Source organism: Botryllus schlosseri, chromosome 15, assembly GCF_051294905.1.
Source record: "Botryllus schlosseri isolate E-star chromosome 15, Bs_hap1, whole genome shotgun sequence".
Taxonomy (NCBI): Eukaryota; Metazoa; Chordata; class Ascidiacea; order Stolidobranchia; family Styelidae; genus Botryllus; species Botryllus schlosseri.
This window is the reverse complement of record NC_137250.1, coordinates 13,570,255-13,590,764: the sequence shown is the minus strand read 5'-3', so window position 1 is coordinate 13,590,764 and position 20,510 is coordinate 13,570,255. Positions and strand designations below refer to the sequence as shown.

The following is a 20,510-nucleotide window of genomic DNA, read 5'->3' as shown; positions in this document are numbered from 1 at the left end:
TTGCATGCTTCTCTACTTTTCGCGAAATCGAATTCTGAATCCAGACTTGCGAATTTTGTCGTAGTTTGTATTTTACTGCGTACTTGTCCAGGTATCAGCATGTTTCTATACGCCCTTACGCTGCAGAGGGCCACCACAATTACGCATGCAGTTCATGGCAATTTTTCAGGAACCAAGCAACAGGAAATTGCTCTGTCCAGGGGTATGTAATCCAGTAATTTGAAGATTAAATTTAAATTGTTACTATTACAGTAAATACACGTAATCGAAATATCACCTGGATGCAGACGCCAATTTAGGACTATAGTGTATTAGTTTATAGGTAACAATATATTGCTGTTATATTATATTGCTCATTGAAATCTTAGGTTATTCAAGGCCATGTGCAATATATTTTAGGTTACCGGTATATACATTAGCCCAACTCTACTGCCACTCAATATACTCATCACTATATATATTTGGTAAACATAACAGACTTGGACTAGAAGATTCTAGTTGTCTAATTTGTAAAATGTTACCGTACTATTATGCTCTAATTTGAATTCTAATCGAATTTCTGATTTTTCTATGCCGCACTGGAGTCAGGAAAACCGTATAAGTGCGAAACGAGACAATTGCTATTCTCATGCTTATAACTTATAAGAATGACGTATGATTTGATAGTAATTGAACTTCATTCGATGACCAACTTTCCATGAATTCAGTAATTCTAATCGAATTCGAAAAAACTGTACCGTAACCGTAGCTATAATTTAAATTTTAATCTAATTTGGAAATAACTGTTTAATATCTATAATTCTAATTCTATATGCTAATTTGGGAAAAAAATTTGTAGCTGTAATTATAATCTAATTTGAGAACCTAATAATTTTCTAGCTGTCTAAGCCTGAAACGTGAAAGCAACACCGGGAAGTTAATTAATACGTGTTAAAATCAATTGTTATTATTGATGACGTGATGTTGTGATCACGAGTAATTGTGTGATACTGATCTATACTTTCCGTCACTGCACACAAATGAGTCTTATGTTTATGCCTGTGTCCAAAATGGTTGGACGTTTTCACTGTTTTTCAAGTGTTGATGAGTTGCAAACAATTGTTCAACTTCACCCTTTCACGTTTATAGTATATCCGTAAATTTTCAGGCAAAATTCTGGAGCTCGTGAAACCAGATCCAAACACAGGCAAAGTTCACACACTTCTGACGGTTGAAATCTTCGGTGTGATTCGTACGTTGATGTCATTTCGCCTGACTGGTGGCAGTAAGGATTATGTCGTCTGCGGAACAGATTCGGGCAGAATTTGCATTTTGGAATACATTCCCAATAAGAATAAATTCGACAGGGTGAGTTTCTGACGAATTAAATGTAAATTTTCCATTATATGATGAAATTGAGGTGATTGATTGGACTGGAGTTGATACTTAACTATAGTAGGCCTACATTTGCACTAGTTTAACTATGTAAATGGCAACTCTTTCGTAACAAAACAGCTCATCATTTCTTTACTTTATGTAGTGCAGTGTTATTTTTTAATGTATTTGTTATTAATTTCCAGGTTCATTTTTTAATGTATTTGTTATTTATTTCCAGGTTCACATGGAAACATTCGGAAAGAGCGGCTGTAGAAGAATTGTCCCGGGACAGTACTTGGCGATCGACCCCAAGGGTAGAGCCGTCATGATCGGTGAGGGGTGTTATTGCTTGTATCCTGCTTTATAAGTTTCTGTACCAGTCAAGTATGACCTAATTCCGGTGTTGCTTGTTCCGAAAGTGATGTAGCCTAAATGATACATCTATTGGGATTTGTTGTAGGGCCTACTTATAAATAGCTGGCTATATACAATATCGAAATGTGAGTAATTTCAAACTGTGAAATTTATTGTACTGAATTTTCATCCATTAGTCTATATTATATTCACTGCATAGTAATCTCTTGGCCTTTGCTGTAGTTCATAAAGAAGTACGTTGAAAATTTTCCGTTTTTCACAACTTGAAACATCCAGATGCCAAGCCAGTTACTACTCAAATCACAATATGTCATTATACAGAGACGGGTTTGATTTCACTGATGTAAACTTTTACCGCATGTTGTACAGTCATCTCTGTATGCGAATTCCATTGCACTTGTAATGCCCAGTTGACCGGCCCCTACCCAACGCTGAACCAAAGTAGACAAATGTTGACACTGGCATTATTCAGAAATATATATCATGAATAATTCGTCCCATCCTCAGGATTGGCATTTCAACTTGTGTGGCAAAGGCTTAAGCTTGTCCGTTATGTTCAGGACACGAGTCCGTTTTCTCTTCAGCGGCAGCTTAGCCTGTCGCAACTCTCCTTCACAAGTCTATTTTGCCTCAAAGGTTCCACTGAGAAGCAGAAGCTGGTGTATATTCTCAACAGAGATTCGGAGGCACGTCTCACCATATCGTCGCCCCTGGAAGCGCACAAATCCAACACATTGGTTTATTACATGGCTGGCGTTGACGTCGGCTTCGAGAATCCGATGTTCGCTTGCTTGGAGATGGATTACGAGGAAGCGGATAACGACCCAACTGGAGAGGCGATACAAACGGCTCAGCAGGTATGCGCGGAATTTTATACTTTCCGGCAGGAATTTGCGTTTTGCTAACAATGTCGTCGGATTTCTTTTTGCTATTGTGACCGGCCCTGTAAAATGTTCCGATTAATATAAATATGCCAGGGAATTGAAATGGTATTTGAGGTCGTGTACAGTGATTCTCTTTCGCCAGTGTCAACTTTCCTCCTGGTATGCCGAATATGCTACAATTTTTAATCTAATTGAAAAACGCAACAGGTTGAACGCTCGTCCATTAATTAGGAGAAATGAAACATCAAATTTTCAATTTATTTAGAAATTGTAGATGTTATTTTTTGCCCATCTCGTAATATGGAGTTCATGGTATGCTTTGGATTTGACGTGTCAGTATGCTGCAAGTATTGTGGTTAAAACCGGTTATATTTTTACAGTGCAATTTCGAGGTATTTACCAGTGTAATAGAGGCAAGGAAGCAGCAATGTTGCAGTTCGTTGAAAAGACAAAACAATCCACATCATGTTGATGGATTTCAACAGGACCCCACAATTGCGTTTAGGAGGGATTTTGATTTTTGAATGCTTACTGCTGCGCAAAATTTGTTTTGAAATTTCACTAGTCTCCTAGGGAAAAAGTTGAGAACTCTTTGAGAACTCTGCGGTTGTAGTGTGACAATCTGTGACATCCTCTGTTCTTGTCACCATCACAATGAATGGCATGTACAAAATTGTGATGTGGTTTGATTTGGTATTGCCTGTATGAGAAACTGGCTTTTTTATGTATTGGTCATATGTTAGCAATGCTTTTACATAAAAATAATTGAAGAGCTTCTTGGAGGTACAGAACTTCAATATACAATTAAATAGTATATTCATATTGAAATGAACCCGAATATTTTCGGCTGACACTCGTCAGGGGTAATCGCCAGCGACTAGTAGAGAATTGGAAAGAACATTGTATATCAACAATCGTATCACAAAATATGACGTCACCAGCATGAAATTTCGAATGAGAGAGCGTTCAATGTACTATTTTTAGGTGGTACACAAACTCCTTTTTTTGACAGAGTAAAAATAATTGGAGAACTCTCGGGAATCTGATTGTCACCATATAAAAAGATATCCCTGAGTCAATTTTGTCGATTCTTTTCAGACACTGACCTTCTACGAACTCGATCTCGGTTTGAACCACGTCGTGAGAAAGTACAGCGAGCCTCTGGAAGAGAGGGCCAACCATCTGATCACGGTGCCCGGCGGTAACGACGGCCCAGGCGGAGTACTGGTGTGCGCCGAGAACTACATCACCTATAAGAATTTCGGAGATCAGCCAGACATCAAGTCTCCGATACCGAGAAGGAGGGTGGGTGACATTCAATGGTATTGTTTGAAATAGACGGTTATGGCTCGTTGTGCTGGTTGCTGTCTCTGCTGCATGCTAGCTAAGTCTGAAATGCTTCATCGAATCGGAGACTTGTTTTGTGGGGCTTGGTCTTTTCAAGAGGACAGTAGTGTCTGGATCATAAATCTGAGCGACATTTTCAAAATTGAATAACATAGCCCGTCTCTATCGAGTGCATAATTCTTTTTGTGTTGCTCATTTGGTGATATTATTTTCATGGCAAATTTGGTACAGGTGTCGTTCGAGTAAAAGTACGTCGGGAGGCCGCTAGGTTTCAAATTAAGAGATTCTATGAATTGGCATCACCGTGTGCAGTTTTTTCTGTTGTATGGCTAAATACAGTTGACTGTATCAAACCGTCATGGTTTGTAATTATATATCCATTGATAGAACGACTTGGACGATCCCGAACGCGGTATGATGTTCATCTGCAGCGCGACGCACAAGACCAAGTCCATGTTCTTTTTCTTGGCGCAGACCGAGCAAGGAGATATCTTCAAGGTAGTCACGGCTGCCGATTTCAGACATGTTTCTTCCGTGGTCCGGATGTTTTGAACGTGGTTACTGTCGTTACGTTCAGGTCACTTTGGAAACCGATGAAGACATGGTGACGGAGATCAGACTGAAGTATTTCGACACGGTGCCGGTCGCGTCTGCGATGTGCGTTTTGAGGACTGGATTTCTGTTTGTCGCTTCTGATTACGGAAACCAGTGAGTGTGACGACGTTTACTCGCCTTCTTACCGAATAGAGTCCAGTAGTAATAGTAGCAGTACTGTCTAGCTTGCGATCGGAACGCAGTAAGATTGGTGTCCAGTTTGTTTTTGTTGGTTTTGCGTGCAATAAGCTCTCCTCTTTGCTGCCTAGGATGTGATGGAGTGTATGATTTGGAAAGAGTGATTTTTTTGGCGTGGAGACTATAAGTGGACCACCCGGTACACAAAACAGTGTAATGTCTTCACGCGATACATATGAGGTTTGAAATGCTGACGTTACGATTCATTCGATGTAGGCCTATACGAGCTTGGCAGGAAGTTGCTTTGAAATGGTTCCGAAATCGTTGATATCTGAAAAAATGCTCATCTGACAACGGCCGCATTACAGACATCTCGTATAATTCAGTAAGTTTGGAGCTATGAATTTTACGTCTGTGGATGTCATGAGGAAAGATTATGAACAACCGGATATTTTACTCCCGTTATGTCATAATTGGAAATTATGTAAAAGCGGATTTTTGTGCTTCGGGACAAACACCACCATTGCGCCAACCCATTTCAAGCAAAATCATACTGGAGGCTGAGATCGTTAGGGGGTGACCTGAAATTACTCGAACGTGAAGATTTCCGTTTTAGGTTAACTTTGACAGTCCGTTATTTCGGTTACAGCAGCATCGTTTTGTTTTAGCGCTCTCTATCAAATTGCGCATCTCGGTGACGACGACGAGGAACCGGAATTTTCCAGCGCTATGTTACTTGAGGAGGGCGACACTTTTTTCTACGCGCCCAGGCCGCTGCGGAATTTGGTTGTGGTGGACGAGCTTGACTCGTTGGCGCCAATCATGTCCTGTCAGGTACCTGGGGAGCAATTCCGCTCGATTCTTGTGCGACGGCATCGCGTTTTTTTTTCTCCCAGATTGCAGATTTGGCGAACGAAGACAATCCGCAGCTGTACGTGACTTGCGGCAGGGGGCCCCGGTCTTCACTGAGAGTGCTGCGACACGGTTTGGAGGTACACAATAAATTACAATCGCCGATATTTGAGGATGCGACACAATGAATAACGACAATTGAGCTTGTGACATTATAACCTATAACTTGCATATTATTTCAACTCTGAGAATTTTTGGGTGCCTCTTCGAGTTATTGGCACGCTAAAGGGTTTCAAACAGATTCAAAAGTAAAACCGCAAGGGCGAAGTATGAAGTAACAATCACAATTACAGAGCATGCAATTCATATTGTGGCGATGGCAACAACAAACTTTGAAGTAAACGGTACAGCGTGCGAGTACAATACCGACAGACGACATGTGCAAAACTAAGAGTTTATATAACGCATGAATCTCACTGTCGCCGTACTTGAAAGCAATAATTAATATGAGCAAAAAATGGCGCTTAAGGCCTAGCCTCGCTCGTAGTGATAACGATATACCTTGCTCGCCTTGACCAGTCCTCTGAACACAGGTGTCAGAGATGGCCGTTTCCGAGCTGCCGGGTAATCCCAACGCCGTATGGACTGTCAAAGTGACCGAGGACGGTATGTAACTTTTTTATTGCGCCCTGACTCTCTCGCTTTCAGCCACTGGATAGAACCGCGCCAATTCTAGAAACTTTACAGTAGGGATTGTAGCCCGATTCTAACTCGCCAGGGCCTCTTGCGTGCCAGTCACCAAAGCCCTTCTTTCGTCCCGCAGGTGACCTCTAATGACATCCAGTGGCTGCCGTCGGTTTCTATGTCGAGGCAAGTACGATAAAGCGATAGCCAACATGTGTCCCGACCCCCGCAGTTGCTTGAATGCGACCTCGTGCCCTGTATAGCGTGCCGCTTTTAACGAGCAGGCCGGCTAGATTAGCCCGCCCAGCATTGGCAAATGTGTTTTTCAGATGGCGACGCTACTAGAAGATGACGATCGTTGCTGTCTTTGAAAAATAAAATTTGTTTCGGGACCGCGTAAATGCGGTTTGTGTTGTTGTTGGCAGATGAGTTTGACTCGTACATTATCGTGTCGTTCGTCAACGCCACCCTGGTGCTTTCCATCGGCGAGACGGTGGAGGAAGTGACCGATTCCGGGTTTTTGGGTACCACGCCTACTCTCTCTTGTTCTTTGTTGGGAGAGAACGCACTTGTACAGGTGAGATTTGCTATAGGAATGTAGAGCAGGGTTGTGACCAAGTCGCAAGGTTCCGAGTCGCAAGTCGATCTCACTTCTATAGTTTTAACTCGAGTTAAGTCGAGTATTTCCAAGTCAATGAGTAGAGGGTCGAGTCCGAGTCATAGTGTTGTGACTCGAGTTCGAGTCCAATTCAGTTTTGAGTTCGATCCGGTTCAACCCACTTTTTTCAACTCTGCTCGAGTGATATAGAATGCCTCGTATTCATAATATGGTAATTTTCCGCAGTCGAAACCGTTTCCGACCCTATTTCCAAGTATCAGGGCCAAAGGATGAAATACCAATAATATGGTGGCCTTACTATTCTTCGAAGTTACAATGAAATGTCTGTCTTAGTCTCGAGTCATGCACAATGGTTGGAGTCATGCACAATGACTCGAGTACAATACGAGTCAATGCACAAATTGACTCGAATAAAGTCATTTACCGCATTTGAAAAACTGACTCGAGTTAGTCGAGTCACCAAAAAATCGCGACTAGAGTCGTTACAGCACTGATTGTAGGGTGTTAATTCAAAATTTATTTTGGCACGCATCTTTTCGGGAATATCTGCGATATGAAATCCTATGTCGGCAGCAACTTGAAATACATAATACTTTTGTCGTGTCGACATTTCGCTCGAATTGTTACTGTTACTTCCCCCTACGCCGATGATGATTACTGGACTGAAATCACAATGATGACTCCCCAGTCCCTCTAATCTGATGGCTTTGGGTCACGATCGTCAGAAAGAATATTCATTCCCATGAAAACACTTGTGTTTGATCGCCGACCATGGAAGCGTGGCCTCTAAAAAGTGAATATTTTTGCCTAAGGAACTATTAAGGAAGTAGGGTGAAAAGATGACCACTGGAGTAAGTATTGCAAGTAAGCGAAATCCGTCAAAGCACTATGTTACTGCCCATCCCTAGAATGTTACAAGCTGAACAGACTCAATCTCTTGGCGATACAATAAGTAGCTTTTGGGCCGGGCGTTTGGAACGAAATCTTGTTTGGTTTTCGCCAAGGTCTATCCCGAGGGCATTCGACACATCCGCTTCGACAAACGTGTGAACGAATGGAAGGCGCCCGGCAAGAAGACCATCTTGAAATGCGCCGTTAACCAACGTCAAGTCGTCATCGCGCTTACGGGTGGAGAGCTCGTGTACTTCGAAATGGACCCGGTACGTTTCTTTCTATATTAACGCTGGAACTAGAACTTTGTTAGTTACACAAGCTTTCTGAGCATAGCATTGAAGTATTTGGTTGTATCAAGACGCAGCACTCCGAAAGCTCATGTGACAACGATTCCTCAGTGAGGGATAAGTATTGATAGCGTAACATACCGTATAATTTCAGTACTCGGAAATAATCGAATCTTGGATCATTGCGGGCAGCCCTAGTTATTGGTAACGATCGTTTTTGCAGAGCGGCCAACTGAACGAATACACGGAACGCAAAGAGATGAGCAGCGACGTCATATGCATGGACCTGGGCAAGGTGCCGCCCGGCGAACAACGCACTCGGTTCCTAGCCCTGGGACTGGCCGACAACACCGTGCGGATCATCTCTCTCGACCCGACCGTGAGTACCAGCTTGCTTTGCGACGAGATCCTTGAAAAAAGTCAAGATTTGCTTTGCCAGGACTGTTTGCAACCGCTGAGTATGCAGGCGCTGCCGGCCGTGGCCGAATCAGTTTGCATCATCGAGATGGGTGGGGGTGAAGATGAAACCGGGGAGCAAAGGCCTTCCGGCGGATTGGTGCTTAACATCGGATTGCAGGTATGTGTTCGGTTTGAGTAGTAATATATCGGATGGTTGCGAATCGCAATATGTTGTGAATTGGTCTGAAGAGTTCGATTTGCCGTGCCGATAGTATCTGTAAGGACAGGAGAGTAATTTACACAATATATCCAAGCTACGATCAATTGAAATGGATCAAAAATTAATTAACCATCGATTGGAAATTAAGGACAGCCAAGAACTCTTACGTAGCCTAGCCTGGAACTTGAGACTGTAAAAAAATCATCGCTTTCCACAGTCCTCGAGTCTCATGGAAACCACTATGCCGGGTGTTCTAAAAACGGAGTACTTTTTTACTGGCACTGCAATCATTTTCTGCCACAACTATTTCAACTTTTATATGCCTCCCGAGAAAAGAATTTTAGCTTACTAAATGCAAGTTTAGGGGCTTTCAACCGTGTCGATAGACTTTACAGACAATCGTACATTGACTTTGGATTCACATCCTTTATACGGGGTACGCCGTACACGCATGTAAATCGAAGGGTACGCCGCCAAAATGTTTGAACTCTATCTGTACAAAATTTCATCATAATTCCGCCTCGTTGCCATTGGGTGTAGTGGTGATCGCTGAGAAATGACAAGATTAGGATCCAAATGGATAAATCTTATAATGACCAAATTTGGCGGCTCCGACTCTGACAGATTGGCAACGGTGACTCCTGACACCCAGGTTACGGCTAACCCTTAACTTACCTGTGAAATTATGTGTGATTGTGCTTTGAAAATATCAGCTTAAAATGAAGTCACTGGTGCCCAGTTCAAATTCCTCTTGTATTTCAGAACGGTGTGTTGCTGCGCACTACTCTCGATAATGTAACCGGAGACTTATCCGACACGAGAACGAGATATTTGGGGACCAGGCCCGTTAAGCTCTTCCGCGTTTTGACCCAGGTTTGTTTGACCGCAATTTCTACATCTGAAGCCATTCCAAATATGAGAAATCTTTTTTATGTCAGGGTTCCGACGCAGTCCTCGGTATGTCCAGCAGGACGTGGCTGAGTTACCAGTACCAAAACCGTTTCCATTTGACGCCGTTGTCCTACGATCCGTTGGAGTTTGCCTCCGGATTCTCGTCCGAGCAATGTCCCGAAGGCATCGTGGCGATATCCGGTAATACTTTGAGGTACGTACAGCATACTGACGTCACGTGTTTTGCTGTTTTGTGATTTTCACATGACGAAATTCCTGCAGAATTTTGGCGTTGGAAAAACTCGGCACCGTGTTCAATCAAGTATCGACCGGTCTGCAGTATACGCCGAGGAAATTTGCGGTTCATCCCACGTCAAATCACCTCGTGATCTTGGAGACGGACCACAACGCGTATACGGAGGAGACAAAGGAACACAGACGGAATCAAATGGCGACGGTAGGCTTTGATCGTGTTTTGAATGTAACGAGCTGGGCAAGTGCCGTGTGTACTGTGTGCTATGCTAGTACGAAGAGTTGACGTTTATCAATCATACCAGAGAGGTTCAGTAAGGAAGTACTTATACTTTTCAAAATACTCGAAGTAGGTTTAGGTCATTGTTCACATTGCTAATGATGATTACTGGACTGAAATCTTTGTGATGACTCCCCAGTCCCTCTAATCTGATGGCTGTGGGCGATTGTCCTAAAAATCTCATCCATATAACAATAACATATCTAATATATTTGATCGCTGGCTGCTGGAGAATAGCCTCCATTCTACCGTGAAGAACCTGGGTTCACGTCACTTTTCAATGTAAGTGGCGGATATCTTCCTCTCTAAAGCAGTTTTCCCGTACAACCGTCTCATGGTGCCCACAGTGGTGGTCGCTGGTCGGTAACGAATCGCTGTTATACTGTCATATCTCTACTGGAACAGTTTTTGTGTTACTCGCGAAGACATGCCCTGGACCCACTCCTATCTGTGGAAATCCATGTTAGCTAAAAATCCCTCTGCTCAACTCGTGTATTTCGTCGTCAGGAAATGATTCAAGCCGCCGGCGAGGAGGAGCGAGAGCTCGCCCAGGAGATGGCGCAAGCGTTCTTGCGCGAGAGTCTGCCGGAAGACAAGTTCGGGTCGCCCAAGGCGGGACCGGGGATGTGGGCTTCGCAAATTCGCATCATGCACCCGTCGAGCGTAAGCGATTGTTTTGTTGCGTACGGTGATTTCTGTGGGATGGCGGCAATTTAAAGTTGGACACTAACCCTCGGTAGATCTGGCTTGTAATTATTGATATTGGAGAGCGGCAGATGTCAGAATTTTCTTGATAGAATCTCGTATCGATAATGAGATTTAACAAATCCTCTCTTCTCTGCTGTACGCCACATCTCAGAGAGCTGTGATTTACGCCGTGTCCGTCACAAACTGTTGTGTATCTTTACAGGGCGAGACGACCGAGAAAATCTGCCTGGAACAAAACGCGGCCGCGTTCAGTCTGGCGATTTGTCGCTTTGCCAGTTACGGCGACCAATGGTTCCTGCTCGTCGGCGTGGCGCACGACATGAACTTGAACCCGAGACAGGTCAAGGCCGGCGAAATCCACACGTACCGCTTTAGCGAAGACGGGACCAGGCTGGAGTTGATTCACAAGGTGAGCGCCTTCATTGTTTCTCGTTGCCTGCCCTTTCTGGCGAAATGGTTGCAAAACAATCTGGCTCTTGTCTTTGTTTAAGTCTATTTATAGGAGTTTTTCTCTTTTAGACTCTCGTTGACGAGGTGCCGCAAGCCATATGCCCGTACCAGGGCCGCGTGTTGATCGGCGTCGGTAAGTTGCTCAGAATCTACGATCTCGGCAAGAAAAAGCTGCTGCGAAAGTGTGAAAATAAGGTATCGCTCTTTCCGACAAATGCTCGGATTTATCACCTAACTACAGATGGTCTTGTGCATTATTGCGAGTATCCAGAATGGGCTTCTGTCGATCTTACAGTGTATATATATAAAGAGTCCCTTTGTAACGCAGAATCTCGTGTGCATTATTGCAAGTATCCAGAATGGGCTTCTGTCGATCTTACAGTGTATATATATAAAGAGTCCCTTTGTAACACAGAATCTCGTGTGCATTATTGCAAGTATCCAGAATGGGCTTCTGTCGATCTTACAGTGTATATATTATATATAAAGAGTCCCTTTGTAACGCAGAATCTCATGTGCATTATTGCAAGTATCCAGAATGGGCTTCTGTCGATCTTACAGTGTATATATATAAAGAGTCCCTTTGTAACACAGAATCTCGTGTGCATTATTGCAAGTATCCAGAATGGGCTTCTGTCGATCTTACAGTGTATACATATAAAGAGTCCCTTTGTAACGCAGAATCTCGTGTGCATTATTGCAAGTATCCAGAATGGGCTTCTGTCGATCTTACAGTGTATATATATAAAGAGTCCCTTTGTAACACAGAATCTCGTGTGCATTATTGCAAGTATCCAGAATGGGCTTCTGTCGATCTTACAGTGTATACATATAAAGAGTCCCTTTGTAACGCAGAATCTCGTGTGCATTATTGCAAGTATCCAGAATGGGCTTCTGTCGATCTTACAGTGTATATATATAAAGAGTCCCTTTGTAACACAGAATCTCGTGTGCATTATTGCAAGTATCCAGAATGGGCTTCTGTCGATCTTACAGTGTATATATATAAAGAGTCCCTTTGTAACACAGAATCTCGTGTGCATTATTGCAAGTATCCAGAATGGGCTTCTGTCGATCTTACAGTGTAAATTTCAAATTACGAATGTAGCAGACAAGAGAGGTGTAATTCGATATGATTTTCGAATGATGCTCAAGTTGTTTATGTCGGTGTCGACAAATTGTAATAACTGTTGACGCAAAAACAGACTAATGTAGAATTTTACTCAGATAGGGAACCTGTGGTGTCGATAGTTAGCAGCGAATTGTTAGCAGCGAATTGTTCGTAATGCAGTGCACAGATGATGATTACTGGACTGAAATCACAATGATGACTCCCCAGTCCCTCTAATCTGATGGCTCTGAGCAAAACTATCCCCTTAATACTTGATTTATTGCTGACTGCTCGAGTAGAATTTGATCAAAACTCCATTTTTCAGCACATTCCAAACAGGATCGTATCGCTGCATGCAGTCGGACAGCGCGTTCTCGTATGCGACATTCAGGAATCCGTGCACTGGGTGAGGTACCGGCGGTCTGAGAACCAGCTGGTCATATTCGCCGATGACACTTACCCAAGATGGGTGACATCAGCCGCACTGCTGGACTACGGCACGGTTGCCGTCGGGGACAAGTTTGGAAACATTGCCATCGTGAGATACTTGATGTGAAATTTTTGCGGCTTGTAAAATCTGAACTGTTGTCTGTTTTTAGCTTCGGTTACCGTCTGACGTAAACGACGATGTGCAGGAAGACCCGAGCGGCACAAAGGCTTTGTGGACACGTGGCCTGCTCAACGGTTGCTCGCAAAAGGTGAGGTTTTGATGAGTTTCTTCCTTTTTTGAAAGATCATCATTAGCTCTTGTTCAAACGTCGGTCGGCGTTTTGTCTAAAAAACACTTGGTTTCTTGATTTCTCCTTCCTGGTCATTTCACGAGACTGCACACTTGTATTATGAGGTGGATGAAGCAGTAAACGTAGCTTTTGATAGTCTAGTAGAAGTGTAAGTTACACCAAAAATTTCTACTCAATTACATATAGACACGTCAGAGATTACTTCAATTGGAAGTAGGATATAAAGTCATGTAAAGTAATTCAGTGGTTTCAAAAGTAGATTTTGTTGAAGGGTCACATACCTTTAACATTTAATCGGAGGATGCAACTTTCAGAATTGCAAGGGCATATTCGCAACTATCGCTGAATGACTGATGATGCTACGAATAGGCGTAATTTTCGAAATTTTTTTTCAGTCAACGTGATGCAGGGACTATTTTGTTCTTATGACAATCGAAAGTGTAGTAGGTAGTTTCAGCAGGCAAAACCTACTTTTAAGTACTTCAGAGAGGCAAAAGTACTTTGTTACCGACCACCTCTGCTTGCATTTATACCTAACTTAACTTTGATATTGGTATTATGAGTCAATTCCTCCCAACTTCTGTGGTAGTGGCGTGTTACGTGTTTTTTGTTTGTTGCTTTCAGTGTGACGTACTGTGCTCCTATCACGTTGGCGAGATTATTCTTTCATTACAAAAGTCGACGCTTATCCCGGGCGGGTCTGAGTCGTTGGTCTATACAACACTGTCTGGCGGGATTGGAATGCTGGTGCCGTTCACATCACACGAGGTGAGATTTCTGTCGATTGCCTGCTGTGAGTTGATCCGGTGTGGTGTTGCCTTTGGTGCGCGTAGTAAGTAAATTTGTGGGATTGTCGTCCTCAAAATATTGTCGCGTATCAGAGGATGGGATGTGTTGAGAAAATAATTTTCACACCGGCACGAAACTTTCTCTAGGAAAATGTGGTTGGCTTTAATCCTACTCATCAAATTCCAAGACCCGGCCCTGATGGTTTCCTGGTGTCGGTGGGAATAGTGATAAATTGATAAACCACCGCGGTTAATAGACTGGTGTTACCCAAGATTTTTCACACAACGCCCTCGTACAGCCTGACATTTTATTTGTTGCACGTAAAACCTATGTTGGTTCTTATTGACTTTTTGGTTGATCTAATTCATAGGCAAGGCGTTACTCACAAATTTCTGGACAAACGCGAGGAATAACATAAACGTCAATTGCCCTTCCGAAGCCATCGGTCTTTGTTGTGCGTTAAGCACTTCATCCTCGTGACCTCGTAGTACATGTGTTTACTTCCTGCTCTCAATAGACCTTGCGGGGCTCATAATTCTGTTTGTTGATTTCTATTGCTATTCTCTTCGTTGATTGCATACCAATGACCATCGACTGACAGCATTAGTAACAATTCCAATTGAATGCCAGACGCATTCATTCGGAAATATGCTATCAGTGCGCATTGAAGCTATCGATTTATGGATTTTCGGAACAAATTTCTGTAGTGACTTAAATCGACCGTCTGCACAAATTTTCTCTACATATTGATGTGTGTCAATTAATGTACTGATACGCATCATTATATCCAGATTGAGAATGTTGAATTGTCTGCATGGTTGTTTATTATAGTGCGGTAGGCCGATGCCCAGTTTGCTTTTGTTTATGCTCTTCTATCTTTCAATTGCTGTGCGTACTGAGCCGATGATGACTACTGGACTGAAATCGAATCATGAAGACTCCCCAGTCCCTCTAATCTGACGGCCTGACAAAATCTAACAATTTACGTTTGTGCCCTTGCCTCCAATATACGTTAGAAAATAGCAGAAGATATTTAATTTCGACATGGTTTACGACAGGACCACGATTTCTTCCAACATCTCGAAATGCACATGAGGAACGAAGCGCAGCCGTTACTGGGACGGGATCATCTCGGATTCCGTTCTTTCTATTTCCCGATCAAGGTGAGAACGCGTCTTGGCTGTCTGCATGCAGGTTCCAAGTGGTTACCGTGATGTTGTATTTCGACAGAATGTCATCGACGGCGACCTGTGCGAGCTTTTCAACTCCATCGACACTGCGAAACAAAACGGCGTCGCTGAGGAACTGGACAGGAATCCTGCAGAGGTATGTGGAGTTGTTTATGTAGGGCCTGTTACCGTGACGAGGGGGGGACTATTTTTCCCTGTTGTCACAACCATCTCAATTCCAAAATATCCCGAAACTTCTTTCTACTTTGAATAAATCCAAAGTGTGAAGTGGTAGGGCCTGAAAAACTGCTTATAAATCGTAACAAAGCAATGTAACAATCAGAATAAGTAGAGGAACATAATGCTTCGTTATCGACCACCTCTGCGATATCCACTACTGAGATGGATATTTTCCAACTCTACTGGACTGAATTCACATTGATGACTCCCCAGTCCCTCTAATCTGATGGCATTTGTTAACATGTTACCGCGACTAAGGCTGCACACAGTAGCAGAGCATGTTGAAGCATATTATACCCTTCCCAGTGCCTGTAGCTCAATAGTTTCGCGGAAATTGAAATATTTTCCATATACCAAATTGAGCAGCATTCTTACTACAGCTATGACTTTCGTCGTTTGCAGGTATCCAAAAAACTGGAGGACATCAGAACAAGATATGCATTTTAAAGCGAGATTTTTTATAAAAGCAATCGAACCTTATCGGCGGAGCCGTGTAAATATGTACTGTCGCCGGGTTGCTTTCACGCTCCTGGCAACCTCTGCCAGATTTCGTCGGCGATATTCATGAACTCGCGCGCCTGGCAACAAAACCGAACTTATCGCCTGGTTGACCAGAACGGTAATATTTTTTATTCACCTGTCGACTGCCCGGTTTGCTGATTACGATCGGAACGCCTTTATCGGAGTATTCACTCAATTCCGGGTCCAACGGTATGTTGCCTGTGATGCGCAGAGCATAATTTCAGACGTGTGCAAATCGTTTTCGGGTGTCTCACCTATCAAGTCCAGATTCAGCTCTTTCGATAATTTCTTGACTCTGCCAGACCCGAATATTTTGCTCTCGGCGCCGCAGTCCGGGCACGTGAAGTGGCTCATGTTTTCAATCATGCCGAGGACCTGTCGTGCGGTTTTCGGAAAAAGTACTCGTGCATCGATTTTGTTGTTTTTTGTATTTTTCAACGTAGTAAATCAACTGACCGGGATTTTGACTTTGTTGAACATTTCCGCTCCGCGGCGTACATCAGACAGGGCTATGTCTTGGGGCGTTGATACTAGTACAGCTCCTGTGAAAGTGAATATATACACTTGGTTAATATTAAGGACAGTTTTACGTGGATCTGGATGGATGTATCCATTACCGCGTGTCCACACCCCTTCGGAGGCAGGAAAAGAATTCACAAACTTGTCAAAAATCTTGTGGCGCTGCTCAAATATTCATGTGCCATTTGCCAAGCCTCGTGTGTATAGCACATCAATGTGCATCACCAGACTTACCCGCCACTGGAACGTTTTGAACAATTGACAATTGTATGTCGCCTGTGCCTGGTGGCATGTCGACCACTAAAACGTCCAGTTCACCCCACGAAACCTGAATGTGGCAGATATGAGCAGGTGTTGTCACTTGTCGCGATGTGGTAAGCTGTAAGCACCTGTCTCAGCAGCCTCTGTATTCCTTGCATCACCATGAGGCCCCTCCAGACTACGGCCGCTTTCTCGTCGATCAGAAATCCCATGGACATGCTGTCCAAATGAAGGTCTTTTAGTTTTGTTCTGCGCTAGTTGTGCTTGTGAACTTACCAGGGGATGTCATAATTCAGCAAAGGTATCATTTTGTCATCTGAAAATCCATAATTTATTCATGTGAGTTACGTCGAAAAGGATTACGTCGCTGTTTCTAGACACCCCTTAAAATTAGGGTTCAGTATTATCATTTTGTCCAACAGATATCCACGTTTTCATCAAACCTAATAACCGCTTCTGCTGTAAATTCGGATGTTCCGATCCCTGATATCATTTTGCCCTTGTCTATTTGTAACTATATTATGGAATGACATTATCAACTTGGAATTCTCTGTAAGCAGCAACATGCGGTGCAAGTATGATACTGCAAGTTACGTTCATATTAGATATAACTACCTTTCGTGAGTCGTGGATTCCCTCTCAAATTCATTAGCTTTGGAATAGACGGACCGTAAACATCAGCATCTAGCAATCCAATTTTCTTATCCTACAATGCAACAGAGCCTTTCTTTACTCTGGTAACGCTCGTTCTCTGATGTTACAAACCTTCTGTGCGCTCATCGCACATGCCAGATTGACGGCAACGGTGGATTTTCCTACTCCGCCTTTGCCCGATGCCACCAACAGTATGTTTTTGACGCCGGGGATAGGGCTGATATTAGGGAGTCCCCTTTTCATCATTTCTTTTTGTCTTGCGTTGACATCCTGTTGTTACGAAAGCGCGTCTCAGTGGTGTCATTAATCAAACACTTCATGGTTGACTCCTATCACAAAGACATCAGTATATGACGTCAATACAGCCGCTTTCTGGTATTGGCAAATGATTAATGAATTAGAATCTACTTCATTGATTGATTTGAATAAAATACCTCATTGGTAATTATTGTAGTAATGCCAATAGTAATGGAATGAGGCAGGTACAAGGTATGTTGCCCTTATCCGTTTGAACCATCCACCACAATTATATAATGAATATATATCATGCAACACATAGCAATGTAATGCTGCCAAAAAACAAATTGATTTGTCAGCTTTTATGCATGTTTTGGAAGGCACACTTTTAGCATTGAAGAATACATCGATGAACCTGCGTAACGTTAGCTCAATGGCCTTTCATTCAGAAGATATTTAGTGCAAGTGATCAAGGCCTATTAAAATTGTGACTTCATGAGATTCCCTATGAATGCACGAGTAGAGAGCAGTAATCATGGTCCCGATGGGATGCAACATTACACTGCAGCCAAGTTTCTCTCATCAAAATCCGACCAAGCCAGAACTGGCGCAAACTACATCACCTCCTGTCTCGAAGAGAGACTGCGTGTTCCACATCTCACAATCCTGAGCACCGTCAATCTTTTACCAATAATCACATTCATGTGAGGTGCTTCAGTTGAATTTTATTGAAAAATTAACTACACAATAAAGAAACTGGTTTTAGGAAAGGAAAATACAACGTTAGGGGACTAGATTGCTCGCTCGTACTCATTAGTAGAGTACCCGTGGAATTGCCTATTTCAAAATGAATTCAAGTAGGCAGTATTTATCATCATATCACACAAAAATGACTGTACAGTGAATATGATCGATTGTGTTGACTGGATTAATATTAAGAATGCAAAATTGAACTACTAGCATTACGAATTTCATAGCACACAGACGCTTTACGAAGTCTACACATACATTCACTAGTTGTCAATATTGCAAGGAAATGTGTTATTTACGTACTGATTCTTCATAACAAGTAATGTTAGCGCAATTATAAGTTTCACGGCTTGTTTGTTTGAGTGGACTAACGGAATGTGAAGATAATATACCATACTGCATAATTCCATTCATATTTCTACCACATTGCAAATTCACAGTTGAGCTGCAATTAAGAGTTAGACTTTCAGGTTGGCCTTCATTTTTTCATACACAACGTAACTTATGCCAACGGCCGGAGCTACCTTCAAAAAATTGGGCCCGATGCCGCGATAAAACCCGAAAAGACCTTCCGTCTGGAAGATAGTCTTGGCCAGAGACACCATATTTGGATTGTCCATTCTCTTCACCGTGCCTTTGTTGGCCTGCATTTTAGTTCTGATCAACGCGAACGGGTAACTCGCCAATTGTCCGCAAGTGCTCGATACCACCCCGCAACCGAGAGGTACAAAAACCGAAGGTACCGACGTATCGGAATGATTCTTCATCCAATAATTCCGTAGCGTTTCATAAATACACAAATCAATACCGGCATAGGGTATGATACCTAAAATGTTCGGGACATACCCCTTAAAAAAAGCACCAACGCCTTCCTGAGATAAGATTTTTACACCGCAATCCAAAATGCCCTTATACTGGCCGGTTTTTCTCAGCGCTAACCGAGTTTTTATGACTTCGAGCGGATAAATGCAAGTTTGTGAAAAAGCACCCGCTAACGAGCCAGCAAGAAATCGATATTTAGCGTTCATTTCTTGCCCGGACTCCTGTCCGATTATTTGTTTCAGTTTTTCAAACGCAAAAAACTTAAGTGCAGATTCCGGCGCTATTTTTATCACGTTGATACCATTTCCGCGCCACAAGCCTCGAAGCCCACCTTCTTCATGAAGCGCTTTAAAACCGGACTTGATACCAAGCTGGTTCGCTTTGGTAGCGTGCACTTGCATCAGAACTTTCAGCCTGTCCAGAGGAGCGGTACATGACCGTGAGACAGCCCCGGCTGTACCACCAGCCACTAACAGCTTCCACCATCTTCCCGATAATTTTTCATCGGCGCTGAATTCGTCTGGTACCAGTAAATTCTCACCCAGGTCCATATAAGTCGCGTGTCTCCAGTAATAGAGAATGTCTTTCATATCAGCTGACGGGTGTAAAAGGTGGTGTTGTATCCACTCATCTATGTCAATAAACGACGAGCCGTCTTTATCAATTCTCCTAACAATGTCACGTGCTTCCTCGTCGGTAATACTCAAACCTACCGATTTCAAAGATTGTACCATTTCTGCGGCTGATATTCGACCATCCTTATCGCGGTCGATTGATTTGAACATAAGTTTCAAGTGCATCTCGTGTTCGTGAAGATATTTTACAAACTCTGTGACATCCAGTTCGCCGTCCTTGTTAGAATCGCTGGCTGTTAGGAACTTCTGTGCTTGCCCTGGTACTTGCAGCATGTTCATACGGCGGTATGCCTCTTTCAGTTCGGATAAGTCGATCTTTCCATCTTTATCTACATCCAATTGCTCAAAAATACGGCGATAGTTCGCCTCTTTTTGAGGTGAGATAGCGTAAGCACCTTCGTTTCCCATAGTTCACGTGTAATTGAGGTAAGTTGTTGTACGTGTTATGCTTCTATTCGATGCCCCCCTTGTCCATATCTCCGTTTAATGGATGACAGTCCCGAATAATGAGAGTACAATTCAAATATTTCGGATATATAACGGAACAACTCGACGCCCTAACTATTTAGCGTACCGTAACCTATACCGCATCTAAATCCCCCGTCATAAATATCCCTGTCGATCAGTTCTGCTTCCAAGAGGATCCGCTGTAGCGATTGGCTAAAAACTGAGGGCAGGACTTTTGGGGGAAGTCATGCGGAACTACCTGCGAAACGGTAGTAGGGCAGTGGGGAACGAGGAGGGTTTTCCGTTTCGTCACAACCTTGCGCAATTAATTTACATAGAATCAACCAGGGTGCGACTATTTTAGTCACCAATCATGTTGTCATA

General features: G+C 43.0%; 3 protein-coding genes across 4 annotated transcripts; 1 reads left to right on the top strand and 2 right to left on the bottom strand.

Moving 5' to 3' along the window:
- Positions 1-16,262, top strand: LOC145458077 (splicing factor 3B subunit 3-like). Its single transcript, XM_080336389.1, has 26 exons — positions 1-202; positions 1,148-1,347; positions 1,595-1,688; positions 2,368-2,588; positions 3,714-3,920; positions 4,350-4,460; positions 4,540-4,670; positions 5,363-5,528; positions 5,591-5,686; positions 6,140-6,212; positions 6,656-6,807; positions 7,854-8,009; positions 8,254-8,409; positions 8,470-8,607; positions 9,412-9,522; positions 9,588-9,754; positions 9,823-9,997; positions 10,580-10,735; positions 10,983-11,189; positions 11,300-11,425; positions 12,667-12,879; positions 12,941-13,039; positions 13,706-13,849; positions 14,929-15,033; positions 15,101-15,196; positions 15,682-16,262. Exons 1-26 carry the CDS (start codon positions 100-102, stop codon positions 15,724-15,726), a joined length of 3,648 nt encoding a protein of 1,215 aa, XP_080192515.1. The 5' UTR covers positions 1-99; the 3' UTR covers positions 15,727-16,262.
- LOC145458085 (iron-sulfur cluster transfer protein NUBPL-like) lies at positions 14,879-18,230 on the bottom strand. Of its 2 annotated transcripts, XM_080336399.1 has the most exons (11): positions 18,096-18,230; positions 17,347-17,505; positions 17,197-17,287; positions 16,858-16,897; positions 16,710-16,800; positions 16,555-16,648; positions 16,258-16,343; positions 16,056-16,176; positions 15,917-15,999; positions 15,756-15,857; positions 14,879-15,146 (listed from the first exon to the last, which is right to left on the bottom strand). In XM_080336399.1, the coding sequence occupies exons 1-10, from the start codon at positions 18,174-18,176 to the stop codon at positions 15,801-15,803; spliced, it is 903 nt and encodes a 300-aa protein (XP_080192525.1). In that variant the 5' UTR covers positions 18,177-18,230; the 3' UTR covers positions 14,879-15,146; positions 15,756-15,800. The 2 variants fall into 2 exon arrangements, 1 of the variants encoding a protein (XP_080192525.1); XR_013921066.1 differs by having other exon boundaries at positions 15,756-15,999.
- LOC145458081 (mitochondrial adenyl nucleotide antiporter SLC25A25-like) lies at positions 18,178-20,325 on the bottom strand. Its single transcript, XM_080336396.1, has one exon. It carries the CDS (start codon positions 20,085-20,087, stop codon positions 18,681-18,683), a length of 1,407 nt encoding a protein of 468 aa, XP_080192522.1. The 5' UTR covers positions 20,088-20,325; the 3' UTR covers positions 18,178-18,680.
- Positions 20,326-20,510: the final 185 nt, after the last annotated feature.